Raw genomic sequence first — 13,274 nt, 5'->3', positions numbered from 1 at the left:
CGGCAATGAAAAGCCAAACACACACTTTCATGCGAAAGGGGGAAAGGGGGGGGGGGGATAAAATAAATAAATGCATGCTACCAAATCATCCATTACAATTGTCCCGAATCACTTTGAGATCAATAGGAATGCTTCGCGATTGATTTACAATTCATTCTAAGCGAAATCAGGGAATTCATGTGGGTTCTTTGTCGTTCGCTGAGATGTGTTGGCCACACGTGATGACTGCAGGACTGTACAAACCGGGCACGGTCATTTGAGTGTTGAGCCCACCTGGCAAGACTTTGCTTTGGATGGAGAGTCTTTAAATATGCATTTTATAAATTGAACTTTTTACATATATATAAATGCCATTTTCTTTAGGTCTGACGTTAAACGTTTTGAGAAGAGCGGAGTGAATACATACGATAAAGCTGTTCTTATATATTTTTGTACTTGCTTTTACAAGGCAGCAGCTGGGTCCTGTAGACATTTAATTAAAAACGAAATTGTACAATGTTTGATTATTCTCCAAGAACTGTCCAACTCCTGGAGCAGAATTCCAAGTGTCACAGGCCCTCCTTAATGTCTCCATACTGTCGCTGATATTTGTAACATATGCGCATTCAGTGATTCATTAATAAAAATCTATCCTCGTGTTCTTGAATCATACATCAAATCACAGTGCATAAAAAATTGACGGTTTACGATTAATGTGCTACCTTTAGGCCAACGAAACAAACGAGATTTTACAAAAACTACAGGAAAAAAATATATAAGAGACTGTACAAACGAGATGGTGCCAATGAGACAACATTTTCAGTTATTTTACAAAATCTTAACCCCACCCCCCCCAAATTGTGCCAAATTGTCGAATCGCCCAGAGGTGAGGGATGGGGATGAATTGTGATGAAGTCTAAATCAATCGATCGTATAGCAGCACACTGCACGCTACATAAGGGCTTCTTGCAAAACATTTTTACACGATATCTATAAAATGTAAGAAATTGAGTTTAAAATATGCCAAATGGTGTGTCCTCACTCGACAATCCGCAAACCATTACGCCCGTTTGCGAGTCATAAATACTGCAGCGTTAAGCGCACGTCAATGTTTAATGGCGAATTAAACTTTAAACCCCCTCCATCTATATTGTAATGTATCAAACTTAGATAGTTTTAGGAATTTAAGAACTTGCTTTCAGTTTGCCTTTGCAGCGCAGTTGCACCGCTGTCAGCACTGACCATGTCCACGCTTACTAACCAAGGACTCGGACGATCGGCCTTGACCTCACCGCAGGGTACACATCCTGTAACTCATTCGACCCCATTGTTGGCAGATGTGTCGCATTATTTGCAGGGGGAACATTTTATTCACGGCATACATCTGAATACACTGCAATGCCGTGGTGTTCATGCGCTTGGAGAGAGGGTTTTGGGAATGGTGTTTTGTTTGTTTCTTTTTATCCTCGCGGAACTAAACGCACGTCACTTGATCTGGGTTAAGCGCACATGCCCCGGTACCCATGCAAAACTTTGCATAGCTCTAAATAATTTGCGCCTCGGCATGTGCATGTCAATGTATTCATTTATTACGCCTCGCACCATTTATTTATTTGCTCGTTTATTTATTGATGTGATTATTTAATTTATTAGTCCATTTGTTCGGTCGCTCACTTATTTATGCGCTCAAGTATGTATGCCGGCGCGTTCAATATATTCATGCGCTCACTTATTCATGCGAGACATACAAAATGATGATGCGTAAACAGCGGCGCTCTGCATCGCCCGCCGTCTGCGAGGCCTGCACCGCGAGGGTGCCCACGAGGGGGCGGGCGGCGTGAAGGCGTCGACGGCTAATTTAGACCCATTGCCAAAACAGAACTTTTGGCTCCGTCGGTAACTTTGTCATTTTCTTTTTCTTACCCCTCCCACCACCGCGCGCGTACATTATGAAAGCCGGCGCTCACCGTTGGCACAAATGCCGGCTGTTTTTTTATTTATTCTTCCCAGTAATGCTCAAGTAACTCCCACAAACCGTATTGTCGAAACACAACCACAACAATGCTCCTCCGGCCCTGTTGTCCCATAGATGTGGGTCAATCGCATTGACGGCTGGTAGGAAACCAATTTCCATTGCAGGTGGGCCACTAATGCCCCACCATCACTTAGGGACAAAAATCAATTTGTTCTTGCCGCTACCTACAAATTACGTCCACGTTAAACGGTTCACTGATACACAAAAGCACCTTCGTTATGTCATAGGCGTGCTTGAAGCACTAATAGGTGCTCGCTACTTGCGGAACAGCATGGTAACGCTCATTGCTGCCATATGCGAGCGGCCATGCGCATGACACGGTCGAGTGGCTCGGAATTACACAGTCGCCCAGCTGTGCTTGAGCGATTGATGACACGCAGCCAGTTCTGTCATAAACGCTGCCAGCATCTCATAAAACTCACCATTACCCCGGCAGCCCACATGTGACTCATTTAACAACAAAAAATACCCTTGCCACAAATAAGAAGCATGTCCTGTATCCTTCCACCGACGCCCTCCGTTGTTTCGCTCAAGCGCTGCCCACGTGCCACGGTCCTCCAGTGACTCGGGAGCTTACCGCGCGCACGGCGATCATCCCAGAGGGAGCTTCCCATCAGCACGCGCCCCGCCTCTCCGGGGCGAGCTGTGAAACCGTCACGGGGGAAAAAGTGGAGAGTGGTTCATCTAGCGGGGGATGTGGGGAGGGGGGGTTAATTGAATCGTCGCGTCGAGGTGATCGTGTCCTGTGAAGGGTTAAAAAAAATCGGCCGTGACATTGCATTGTTGCTCTCTTTACTGGAAAAGCAACTGGAACAACAAGATGGATCACCGTGACACCTGTCCACTTGGAAGTTATTTTTATTCCGCGGATGATGGAGTGTTGGCCTGTTCCCATGACGCCGCGCTGATTGAGTTCCCTGCGGCTACCGGGGCCTTAGGTAGCAACGCTGTGCACGACCTCGCTCGCGCGCTCGCCCCAAGACGAGGAAATGCCAACGAAAAAATAGTTTCCTCCCCCCGCCTCCCCCGCCCCCCCCCCCCCTCCTAAAAAAAAAGAATGACCTGCTGGGCGGCGGTGCCAATTCCTGCAGAGCGCTCGAAGCACCACTGCAACTTCATTACAGGGCGATCCCACCCGCTCGCGAAAGACGCAATTATATGCCGTATCCAAAATTGGCTTAACGAAATAGTTAGCGTGTGTTATGGTAACGTCGTCCTTCCCGTGAACAACTCCCGCGTGGCAAATGCTCATTAAATATGCTTTGCCCTGCTCCGATGTAAGCTGTCACAACGGTGACGTCGGTGTTAATTGCAGCGCCGCAAACTGAAATGCGAGTTAATTTGCATGTTTTCCTGGAACGGTCATCCATGCGCACGCGTGTCTTGAACACGCGTGTGGTGTTAATGAACGCCCGGCGACACGGCAATAAACCAAAGTGGCACGCAGTCCGGTGGTCCGCAGGAGGGTGCCACAAACGTCCGTTGGCATATTGGGAAGATTCTTCTCCGCAGTGGCAAAAATATCGTCCTCTCGGACCAACAACTTGCGATCTCCATCTCAAGCCTCTGATCTCTGCTTCTCGCCCCTCGCTGTCCTTACCCCACCCCGTATATGGCAACCCCTCCTGCTCCCATCAGCCCCAGCAGGAAGGCAGGGTTAATGGAACGCCGGCACTGCCGTCGCCACCGCCGCCACCACCGCCACCACCACAGGAGGAATCCCACCCGCTGAGTAATGGAGGATCTGGAGGTCTGCGCCCCCCGGAGCCCACAGGTAACGCCCCGTACTGCAATGTGTCAGGATTGGTCATGGGGATACGTCGTTACTGACCCCTGGTTTCAGTTCTGTTCCGTTAACTTCATTGCGCTGTTGCTTTACCAGGTTAGAGCCTCTCGCATGATGCGTCATGCAGTGGTCGTGGTGATGCACCAACACTGAACCGCGGTTTCACTTCCATTCCATTTCCTAAATTATATTATCAATTCAGAGACCCTCCTTAAATATTGCGTGTTTTGGTCTGATTAAATATACAGCAAGTGACGAGTTTGTATCCACACAACCTGAAATCAGGATTTAATAAAGACCTGCAGATGTAGGGAGACAAGTCAGTTTAAATAATACTCTACATTTTAAAATTAAATCCCCCGTATAGCTTGGTAGAGGCCTGAGCAAGTCCTATTACTGAGTAACGTTAAACATGTTGCCAATTTTTTGCAGACTACACTATTTTTTTCCCACAGGTCTTTAGGTATTTGGTAATCAGCGCTTAGAATTGTATATCCTACCCATGTCGCTCAAAGTCCCGTGTAGGGCTCCATGAACGAGGGTTGGCTCCAAGACCCCAACCAGCGGCGCTCACCTCCCGTGCACGGCCATGAGCCTGTGGTGAGAATTCCACGTTCATGTGACGGGGGTGAGGCTCTCCATAGGACAATCGCTGTTGACTTCCCCACAGAGTGCTCCTTGTCTTATTATTATTATTGGGCCCGGAGGAATGATTGTCTGCGTCAACCCCGACCAGGATTTAAACCCGCAGCAGTCCGATGGTGATCCTCCCACCGCTCTACTGCCGTGTCACTTTGCGTTTATTTACACTTATTCGAATGATTTAGTTGCAAATTACAATGCATTTGGTGTTCACACTTAAGTAGCTATAAATTTCCCTGAGAATATCCCCGTTGCTTCCATTGACGAATATGCACAGTGATGGATTAAATTGTGAATCGTTTCGGTTGTAAAACTGACAACATTGCAATTTGTGGACAGTGTTGTGAGATAATTTTTACGTTCCACAAAGCAGCCGTGAGGATTTCCTCCGCAGAACCACGACGCACTTGTTTGACAATGTCCGTGCGTCACATTGAGAGCTCTTGAGCATTGTGCTTGTAAGTAAATGAGCTTGACATTGAGACCACATAACTTCACCTTTTATAAAGGGGTATATCAAGGTCTCTGGCAGCTCAAGAACAGCATCTACTGTATGTAAAAGCATACACTATGTAAGCAGAACCCATTCTCTCCCTACATAAAAAATACAATGTTTTAGTCCATCAGACTATTGGTTTACCAGACCTACGTTATCAAGCAGCATTTGTTTAAGCGAGCATAGTCTGGACTAGTTTCAACCTTCTGAATCTCATAATGCGGGTGTTTCTGCTGTCTAAAAACACATTGCTTATTGTATGTACAGTGATACCAAAGGCACTTAAACCGAATTGTTTTTTTTTTCACCTTTCTCACAGCCACAAATAATGTACCACTCGCAGAGACGTTTGGAACGTCTTAACTGGCTTGACGATTTGCCAGGTTACAGTGAATCAACCGTGCATCACTTGCCAAACAAACCTACACGTATATAGTGGAAACAACATCAGCTACCAATGACTCAACACCAGCAAAAGACATTGTTCTTGTCACATGTGCGTGACATTGGGATGCGTGATTACTTGGCCACGGATTGTGCCTGCTTTTATAAAAGGGCATGTGTCATTTCCAATTAAATAAATGGCCCACGGGACATGTCATCATGTTCGAAAATTGCATCAAGCGTGAAAAATTAAGGTGACCGGGTTCTCCGCTTGTTGATTCACGGGGTCAGAAATCGAGCACGACGAAGGTTCCTTAGCAGCGTGCACGTACGTTGAACTTCTTTCGCACCGTACGTAACCAACCGTGCTAATCGGAGGTGTTGGGTTAGAAGTCTTGGGTTAAGCGAAGGGAAATCAAATCGCAGTGTATTTCATTTCGTTCAGAGAGAGAGAGAGAGAGATCCTGGTTTAATTATTATCGGATCTTGATTCCCATTGACTGCACCAGAGTAATTTATTGTTAAAAATGGGTTCGATTAATTGACGTGAGCAGTTGACATCACTGTGCTCAACGGGAGCTTGAAAGCCAGCAGTTAAGTGAGTGGTGAAAAAAACTGCTTCTGGGTGCTTTATTTTCTGGACCAACAATCCCGAAATTGTGTCCTTTGGCAAACATGTCTATGCGCGGCACGTACACACGTTTCAGTGAGAGTTATATTCATATGATTTATTATGATCATACTGTACACCTAACCATATAAACCCCAGGTATATATTTTCAAGACCTAATGTTTGTGGACACATTGGGTATCCGTGTCAGTTCACGAGTACACCATTGTGAAAGTGGATGTCGTAACCTGGATTTATATAATTGTCCACAATTACGAAGCTGATGATTCACAAGTTATTTTTTTTCCAGATAAATGTTCCTTTGTCAACATGAGCAATCTTTGAGTCATTTAAAAACAAAACTAATTATATTAAATAAATACATTTCTCGAATACGGTAACACATTTGTTAATTTGCCTACATCCCCCTGACTTTCCTTGTCAGAAATTTAAAATAACCCCACGTTGTCTTTATTTCCCATCTGCGTATCGAGGCAATTAGTTTTTGCTGTTTTATTTTTTTAATATATACAAGCCAGCACAATCTGCGCTTTGCAGGCCGTTACTCTGCAGTAATCCATAGCGTTGGATAGACACCTGTTTATGGATCGCACGAGACGTGATTGTGGGTGACTTACAACCACGAGGCCTCCTACATTCGTCAGACGTCAATTCCAAATGGTTCTCTTCGCTCGCTCTCTCTCTCTGCGCCACGTGTTCATCGCCCGTCCGTCGCACCCTCTGCCAAAATCAATACGAGCAGAGTGGGCGGTGCACGCGTGAACGTTTCTTAATTTTCTGATGCAAGTTTTTCTTTGGTGAAATTCACATCGAAGAGAAGAGCAGAAAACTGACATGGTCACATGGGCAGAGCCATGGTTTGCCGTTGAAAAGTGGCGTGTTACGTTCTTTGTAATTAAAGAGTTTTACTGTTACGAGATCATCCTACGTGTGATCATCTTTGGCTGTGTACAAGTTAATAAGGTGCCGGACAAGGCAACATACTACATAATGGTAAAACAAATGAGGCATTAACATTTACAGAAAACCATGTTGGGGTTTTTATAGTTATTGTTCCTCACTTTTTTGACACATCTGACAGACATGTGGCTGTACAGTGTAAGAGGGCATTTCGCAGCCAACAAATGCCTCATTGCTGAGCATTTGTCCTTCAATTCGAATGCGAATAATAATATTTATTTTAACGAGAAGCCTCGTTGAATCTTAAGACCATTGTTGTTCGGGAGTCCTGCTTTGTGATATTTGTCCATTTCCCTTTTTTCTCAAGATGTTGATGTTGTTTTCTTGTTTTTACTACGCTTTTTTCTCACCAAAAATCGGTCACAGGTTAGAGAACAAATTAACAGAGGTGCATTCATTTTAATCTTGGAACTCGTGGTCAGAACTAAGCTGGCGACGAGCAAGTAATTGCAGGGCTACACTTTTATCTTTTACCATTGTCAGACTGTTGTACTCCAACATTGCAAGCAACGTCTATAAATGTGTGAATACGCACTTTATTTAAACTAACATCTTTATTTTCCTAATCTATAACACCTTTAACCTTGCTGCGACACTCTTGTTAACTTGAAGTGTCAATGTTTTCTATGCCTGTTTCACTGTTTGCTTGGGGCCCTCTCTACCTTTCCGCTTGCTGCTGTCTTCTCTTCTCCCACCTGTACCGCCTCTTGCTTCCCTGCGCTCCCTGTGGCTCCTCCAGAGGTTCGCCCAAGGAGCCAGCTCAGAGAGGTCAGTCTGATTCGGGTGGTTGAATTGTCTGTACGGTGATCACTGACACGGTCCGGTAGAGGTACAAACGAACTGTGTCTCTGCGCCGGGCACCCAGCAACGTATCATGCCCCCCTCCCCCCTTCATCGCATAACTCATCCAACCACCAATACCTTAGAGTTAAACGTGTCTAAGCTGGCGCTCAGAATACAAATTAATCCAGTTTAATTCGACCATATCTGCGACCAATGTTCGGTTACGTGAGCCAAATGTCAGCCCAAGACAAAATACAATCCTATTATGTTCGTGTGAGCCCACACAAATGTAACGATTAAATCATATTACTATTATCTTGTTGCCTGGCACAGAGACGGAGTTAATTTGTACCTCAATCGGATCGTGTCGGTGACCACCGACGAAAACCGGGTTTAACTAACTCTCGTGATAGAATCCGGTTTTTTACTGGAGCTGTTTAAAACTTGCAGGATGCCCCGCATGCACGCATGCGAGCGTGCCGCCGTCATTAACAATATACTATCCCGCAGTCGCACTTTGTCAGTCTCAGTCAGCAACAGTTGCAAAGAGTGATGGGGTAGCGGGGAGGGGGTTGGGGGTAAAGTGAGGCACAGGTTTTCTGTCTCGTGCCTTCAGCAGTCAGTTTGGCTGTGCCGTGCACCTCGTGGTGGGGGAGTATGCATCGTGTCTATCTCGGTCAATTACGGAGGTTCTCGCTCTGTGTGTCTGCCCTCAATCAATCAAGAGGAGGCGGGCTGCATGCCCATTGCAGTCAATCATGTGTCTCCGCCGCAGTCAATAATGCGGATTCTACATGTGCCTAACTCAGGTGCAGAAGCTTATTACTGATAATGCAAACCTCATCTCTATTTAGGCTGTGGCTTCTGCTCCATAATGAATGTGCATTCCGTCTTTGTCTTATTGTTCTTGCTCAGCACATCCAATAAGCTCATTCTCGAGCTGTAATGCACATTCACACTTTTGAAACTGCGAATATGTGGATGTCAACTGAAATTGCATGGTTTTGTTATCTGGCTAGGGATGTAAAGAACATTGCAGATTTCGACGAAAAAGTTTCCCTCGTCTATGATACAATTTCTGTTCACATGCCAGAATTTATTCTAAAATATTTTTTACTGCACATAATTTTGCATGTTTAGTCGTGGTATTCGTAACCATCTTTATCTTTGCACATTTTCACGCGTAAATACGTATGCCCAAAGCCAAATTACAGTTGTTCAATATGACAGTGCAACCATTTGTTGTTATTCCATCTCGGTAATAATCTGACTTGGTTTTTTTCACATCGAGTAATTGGCATTATAGATCTGCAGCAACGATGGAATCAATAATCAAGTGGGTTTTTTATTATAAATTTTGACGCCACCGTCGTTGCCACGACGTTGTCCTAGTCCGCTCGCTGCAGCGTTCGCACCGACCGCCCCATCACTGCCGTTGCCAGACCCCCCTTCCCCCATTATGCCTGACCCCTAAGTCGTTATCTGACCCCCAGTCTCCTCCCTTTTCCGCAGGTGACGATGTAGGCACGGCTGTCCCGACGGACGAGGATACCGCGGGGGGCCTCACCAGTGTCTTGCCAGCCCAGCAGGACACTCCAGGCGGGGAGTAGAGGACGCCCATTCGTTTCCCGCCATCCCCACGGACATCCCAAGCAAGGCGTGCATTGCTCTTCTGCACACGCGATCTGACCACACAGCACCTGCTGTTTTCGTGCATCCATCTCGCCAACCCGACCTAACAACCCGCAGCTCCAATATTGTACTCTCCCCTTTGCGTTGCACATCACGAAGGCAATGAAGGAAATAAGACAGAGTGAGGAAGTGTGCTTTTTTATATATATTTTCTTCTTTTATTTCCAATATGGAAAGTTGAAATGGCCTATTGGCTCACGCTCCAACTTTGTAAATCTCAACACCTGTGTTTAAGCCTGTTGTTGGTCAGTGAATGGGGGTTTTCCATGCTATGCAATTGTGTACACATGTAAGAAAATGTCACCTTTCAGTAGCTGCTGACAGCCCAGTGCTGCCCTATTTGACTGCCCTTTGTGAGGCCACATTTTCTCCGGATTGTTAAAAAAGAATGTTTGTAATTATAAGAGTTATATACTGAAAAAAAGACGAGAAAAACACACACACAAAAACTAAAAAAACTTTACAATAACAAAGGGTACTTTTATTAAAAAAACAACGTAAATCGAATTGAAAAATGAGATATTGTAGGGTTTATACAGTGTAAAAATATAAAAAAAATGTTTTAGCATCAATGGGTTTATTCATCGGTGTATGTCTACTTTTAGAAGTTCATTCACACAGCCACCGTATTTCAGGAAACGACTTGCAACGTGCATCGCTGAAGATGATCAGAATGAGATTTTTATTAAAATCAGAAAGTGCATCATAGTGCTTCATGGTAAAATCATAGGTTCCACTCAATGTTGATGGGTTTTGGCAAATCGTGGGTGTGTCTTTAAGTCAAGCTTCTTACAATTTTCCGTCGCACGGAGCACAAGCTGGTGACTTGCTGGCACGATCAATACAGAGAGCTGATGCTCATTTTCCACCATGAAAAAAATTGGATATTAAGAGCAAAAAAATCCCCACCACACCCGACCCCTTAAATAAATGTTCCTAAATTTTATTATAAAACAGACAATTTTAATGTTTATTTACTAATTGTACATTAGAGTTTTTTTGACAGGCATACACTCAAAAATTACCATGTGGTGTCTTTGCGATGCTTCGGTGATTTTTTTTTGTTCGGACAGAAAAAAAAACCCGCACTTAGTTTCAACGTCTTTAAGTTTAAGGCGCGCATGTATCCACCCCTGAGTATTATGACGGCAAAATTCTAAAACCCATTAGGGCAGAACGTTTTCACCTCTATGAGCTTTAACTTCGAATCTCTTGTATTCCAAACATTACGCAGAGTCTCCATGCCTGCTTGTCAAAGCGCGTACGCTTCCAGGACTCGGCATACAGGCCCGTTCATGTGCACCCTTTACTGCTGTTCTTTATAGTTACACATCTGCCTTCACTGTGACGCAAGTTCAATATAAAAACCGTGTCCTGCTCACTCTTGAAGATCGCCACCTGTCCGTTGTCACGTAAACTTATTACCGATTTTTATTTTATCTTACCAGGCAAGGTCCATTGAGCGATGCGGCTCTTCTTCAGAAGCGACCTGGCCACAAATGATAGCTTGACGAAAGTGGCTTATCACGTGGACATTTATAGCGGCCAAATCGTTTAAAACTGCACGTTCGTTCTAAATGTGGAGGGGGGAAAGTGGAGGCTCCCGGACAAAAATTTCACGCGACCACGGGGAATACATGCAAACTGCAAATATACAACAGGCGTCAGGGTCGGTATCGAACCCATGAACCTCCTGCATACCAGGCGAGGGAGTTAACATCTCGGACAGGCACCCCTGAAACCGCCCCCCCCCCACTCAGCACACACGCAGCCCCCCGTCAAAACCATCGCTCCACATTCTCTCACGCGGCCGTCACGGCGCAACGTTTGGACAAAAAAGCGCGCGGCTTTTCTTTTCGCGCCTTCGAGATCGCTTCGCAAAAATCACGTTAAGTAACTCGAATTTTATATGTTACGATCCTTTAAAGAAAAAAAAACACGTAAAAAAAACTGACAAAAAAAACCGACGCGATGACGACGATGATGAGATGAGAGGGAAAAAAACACATGTATGCCAAATAATGCGGAGCAGCGTGCAGCTGGTGTATGTGCGCACGCGTGTGTGTGCGCGCACGTGTGTGTGTGTGCGCGCACGTGTGTGTGCGTGTGTGTGTGCGCGCGTGTGTGTGTGCGCGCGCGTGTGTGCCATATTTTATATACGGGAGTCGCAACAAGATTTGTCTCCCATTGCAAAGGTGCCTTACTTCATATACTCTCCATTACAAAAGCACTGCACGCAAACAGGCAGCAACATACCTATATGGTGTGTTCGTATGTGGCGGCCGTGTGTGTGTGTGTGTTGAAAACTTTAATCGTTTTGACGGTATATTCTAACATTTGTTTTCAGTTTTGTTTTATTTTCTGATGTAACACACTACATTACTATAATAAAGACAAATATATTAAAATACCTCTCATGTGCATTGTGCATGTAATTTAAATGCCAACGTGTTTAGAGACTCATACCCCCTCCCTTGTCTCAGGTGAGAGGTTCAATACTCGATTGTTAAACCCTGAAGGTGTGATGACTCTTTGGTTCTTTCGGTAAAGTCACGTAGAAAGAAAATAAATTAAATAATATAATACGATGTTTCGATTGCAACACAAGCAACCTAGCTTTGTTTTCTCATTCATTCATACCTGATGACGGTTGCTTGTGTTGCAATCGAAACGTCGTATTCTATTATTTTTTTTTTTTTCTACGTGACTTTACCGAAAGAACCAAAGAGTAATTCCTGCAGTCACGACAGCTTCAAATCAAGCCTGAAAGTGTGATGATCTGCATGCATTTTAAAAGCTACCTCCACACCCGGCTATGCTGCTGGAGGTAGCCATTCAGCTGGTGCTGTCACCGTTGTTTCCGCAAGCTTTAATCTCCTCCGTTTGGATGTGCGGGGGTTTAAACATTCTCTTTGCTACGTATGCTAAGGGAAGCGGTGATAGAATTGGTGCTGGTAAATTGCTGTTTTCGCAGATGACATTTTTTTAGATATTGTATATTTAAAATGTGGAATTAAACCATTGAGTGGGGCACTGGTAAATGTCGATTTAAAGCTTTCGTGACTGCAGGGATTCATCTTCTTGGTTCTTTCGGTAAAGTCACGTAGAATGGAAATAATAAAATAATAGAAATAAAACATAATAAAATAATTCTCATGACGTTTCGGCCACAACGCAAGCAGCCGTCCTCAGGTGGAGAACAGGTCTGTCGAGAAGACAGAAACGTTGTGAGAATTATTTTATTATGTTTTATTTGTATTATTTTATTATTTCCATTCTACGTGACTTTACCGAAAGAACCAAGAAGATTGGTAAATGTGTTAACCCGCTGCACTATAAACTCAGTAACCCAAGTCGGATTCGTGACCCCGGCAAACATCAGCGGCCAAATGATATCAGAACTGATCTCGCTATACCCCACCTTCAGCCTGCACTGACCAGCAAGGTGAAGTATGGTTAAACAACAAAAAACACGTGACTGTCATGGCTATGGGAGGCCAGCATATATTGGTCGGATTGAAAATAGCCCAATGTTTTTGTTTATTAATGTTACAACAAAGCGTTGAAATGCGGTGTTTTTTTCTGGAAGACTTTGCTGTTTTCCCCCAGGATTTTTCTGTTGCGTGTAGTCACTTTAAGATGTTTCATGTTTTTGTTTTGTTGCGGTTGCACCCGAGTCAAGAGCTGCATGGCTCACAGAATTATACCTAATAAATGAAATGAAACTGAAAAACATGGCCTTGAGCCACTACCCTCAAGCGCCTGAGGACAGGCCAGGGAAGATGACGGTCCCACTTGCTCCACAAGTGGCGCACTAGTGGAGCCAGAGGATCAGCCCAAGATTGTGACCGTGGCCACCACCCGAGTCAGACGATCGACCCACGTA

The 13,274-nt window shown here is 44.7% G+C and overlaps 1 protein-coding gene across 8 annotated transcripts in view; it reads left to right on the top strand.

Annotated features, from left to right (window-relative positions):
• Positions 1-11,798, top strand: part of LOC144734286 (dystrophin-like) — a 636,663-nt gene extending 624,865 nt beyond the window's left edge. For all 8 annotated transcript variants that reach the window (XM_078616432.1, XM_078616429.1, XM_078616430.1 and 5 more), the window contains 2 exons: positions 3,653-3,788; positions 9,209-11,798. In XM_078616432.1, the coding sequence (XP_078472558.1) occupies positions 3,653-3,788; positions 9,209-9,306 (234 nt within the window). In that variant the 3' untranslated portion in view covers positions 9,307-11,798. The remainder of the gene's footprint in view (positions 1-3,652; positions 3,789-9,208) is intronic.
• Positions 11,799-13,274: the final 1,476 nt, after the last annotated feature.

The sequence above is a fragment of the Lampetra planeri genome, chromosome 50 (genome assembly GCF_965212315.1).
Source record: "Lampetra planeri chromosome 50, kcLamPlan1.2.h2, whole genome shotgun sequence".
Lineage (NCBI taxonomy): Eukaryota > Metazoa > Chordata > Hyperoartia > Petromyzontiformes > Petromyzontidae > Lampetra > Lampetra planeri.
Note: the sequence above shows the minus strand (reverse complement) of the source record. Positions and strands in the feature narration are given on the sequence as shown.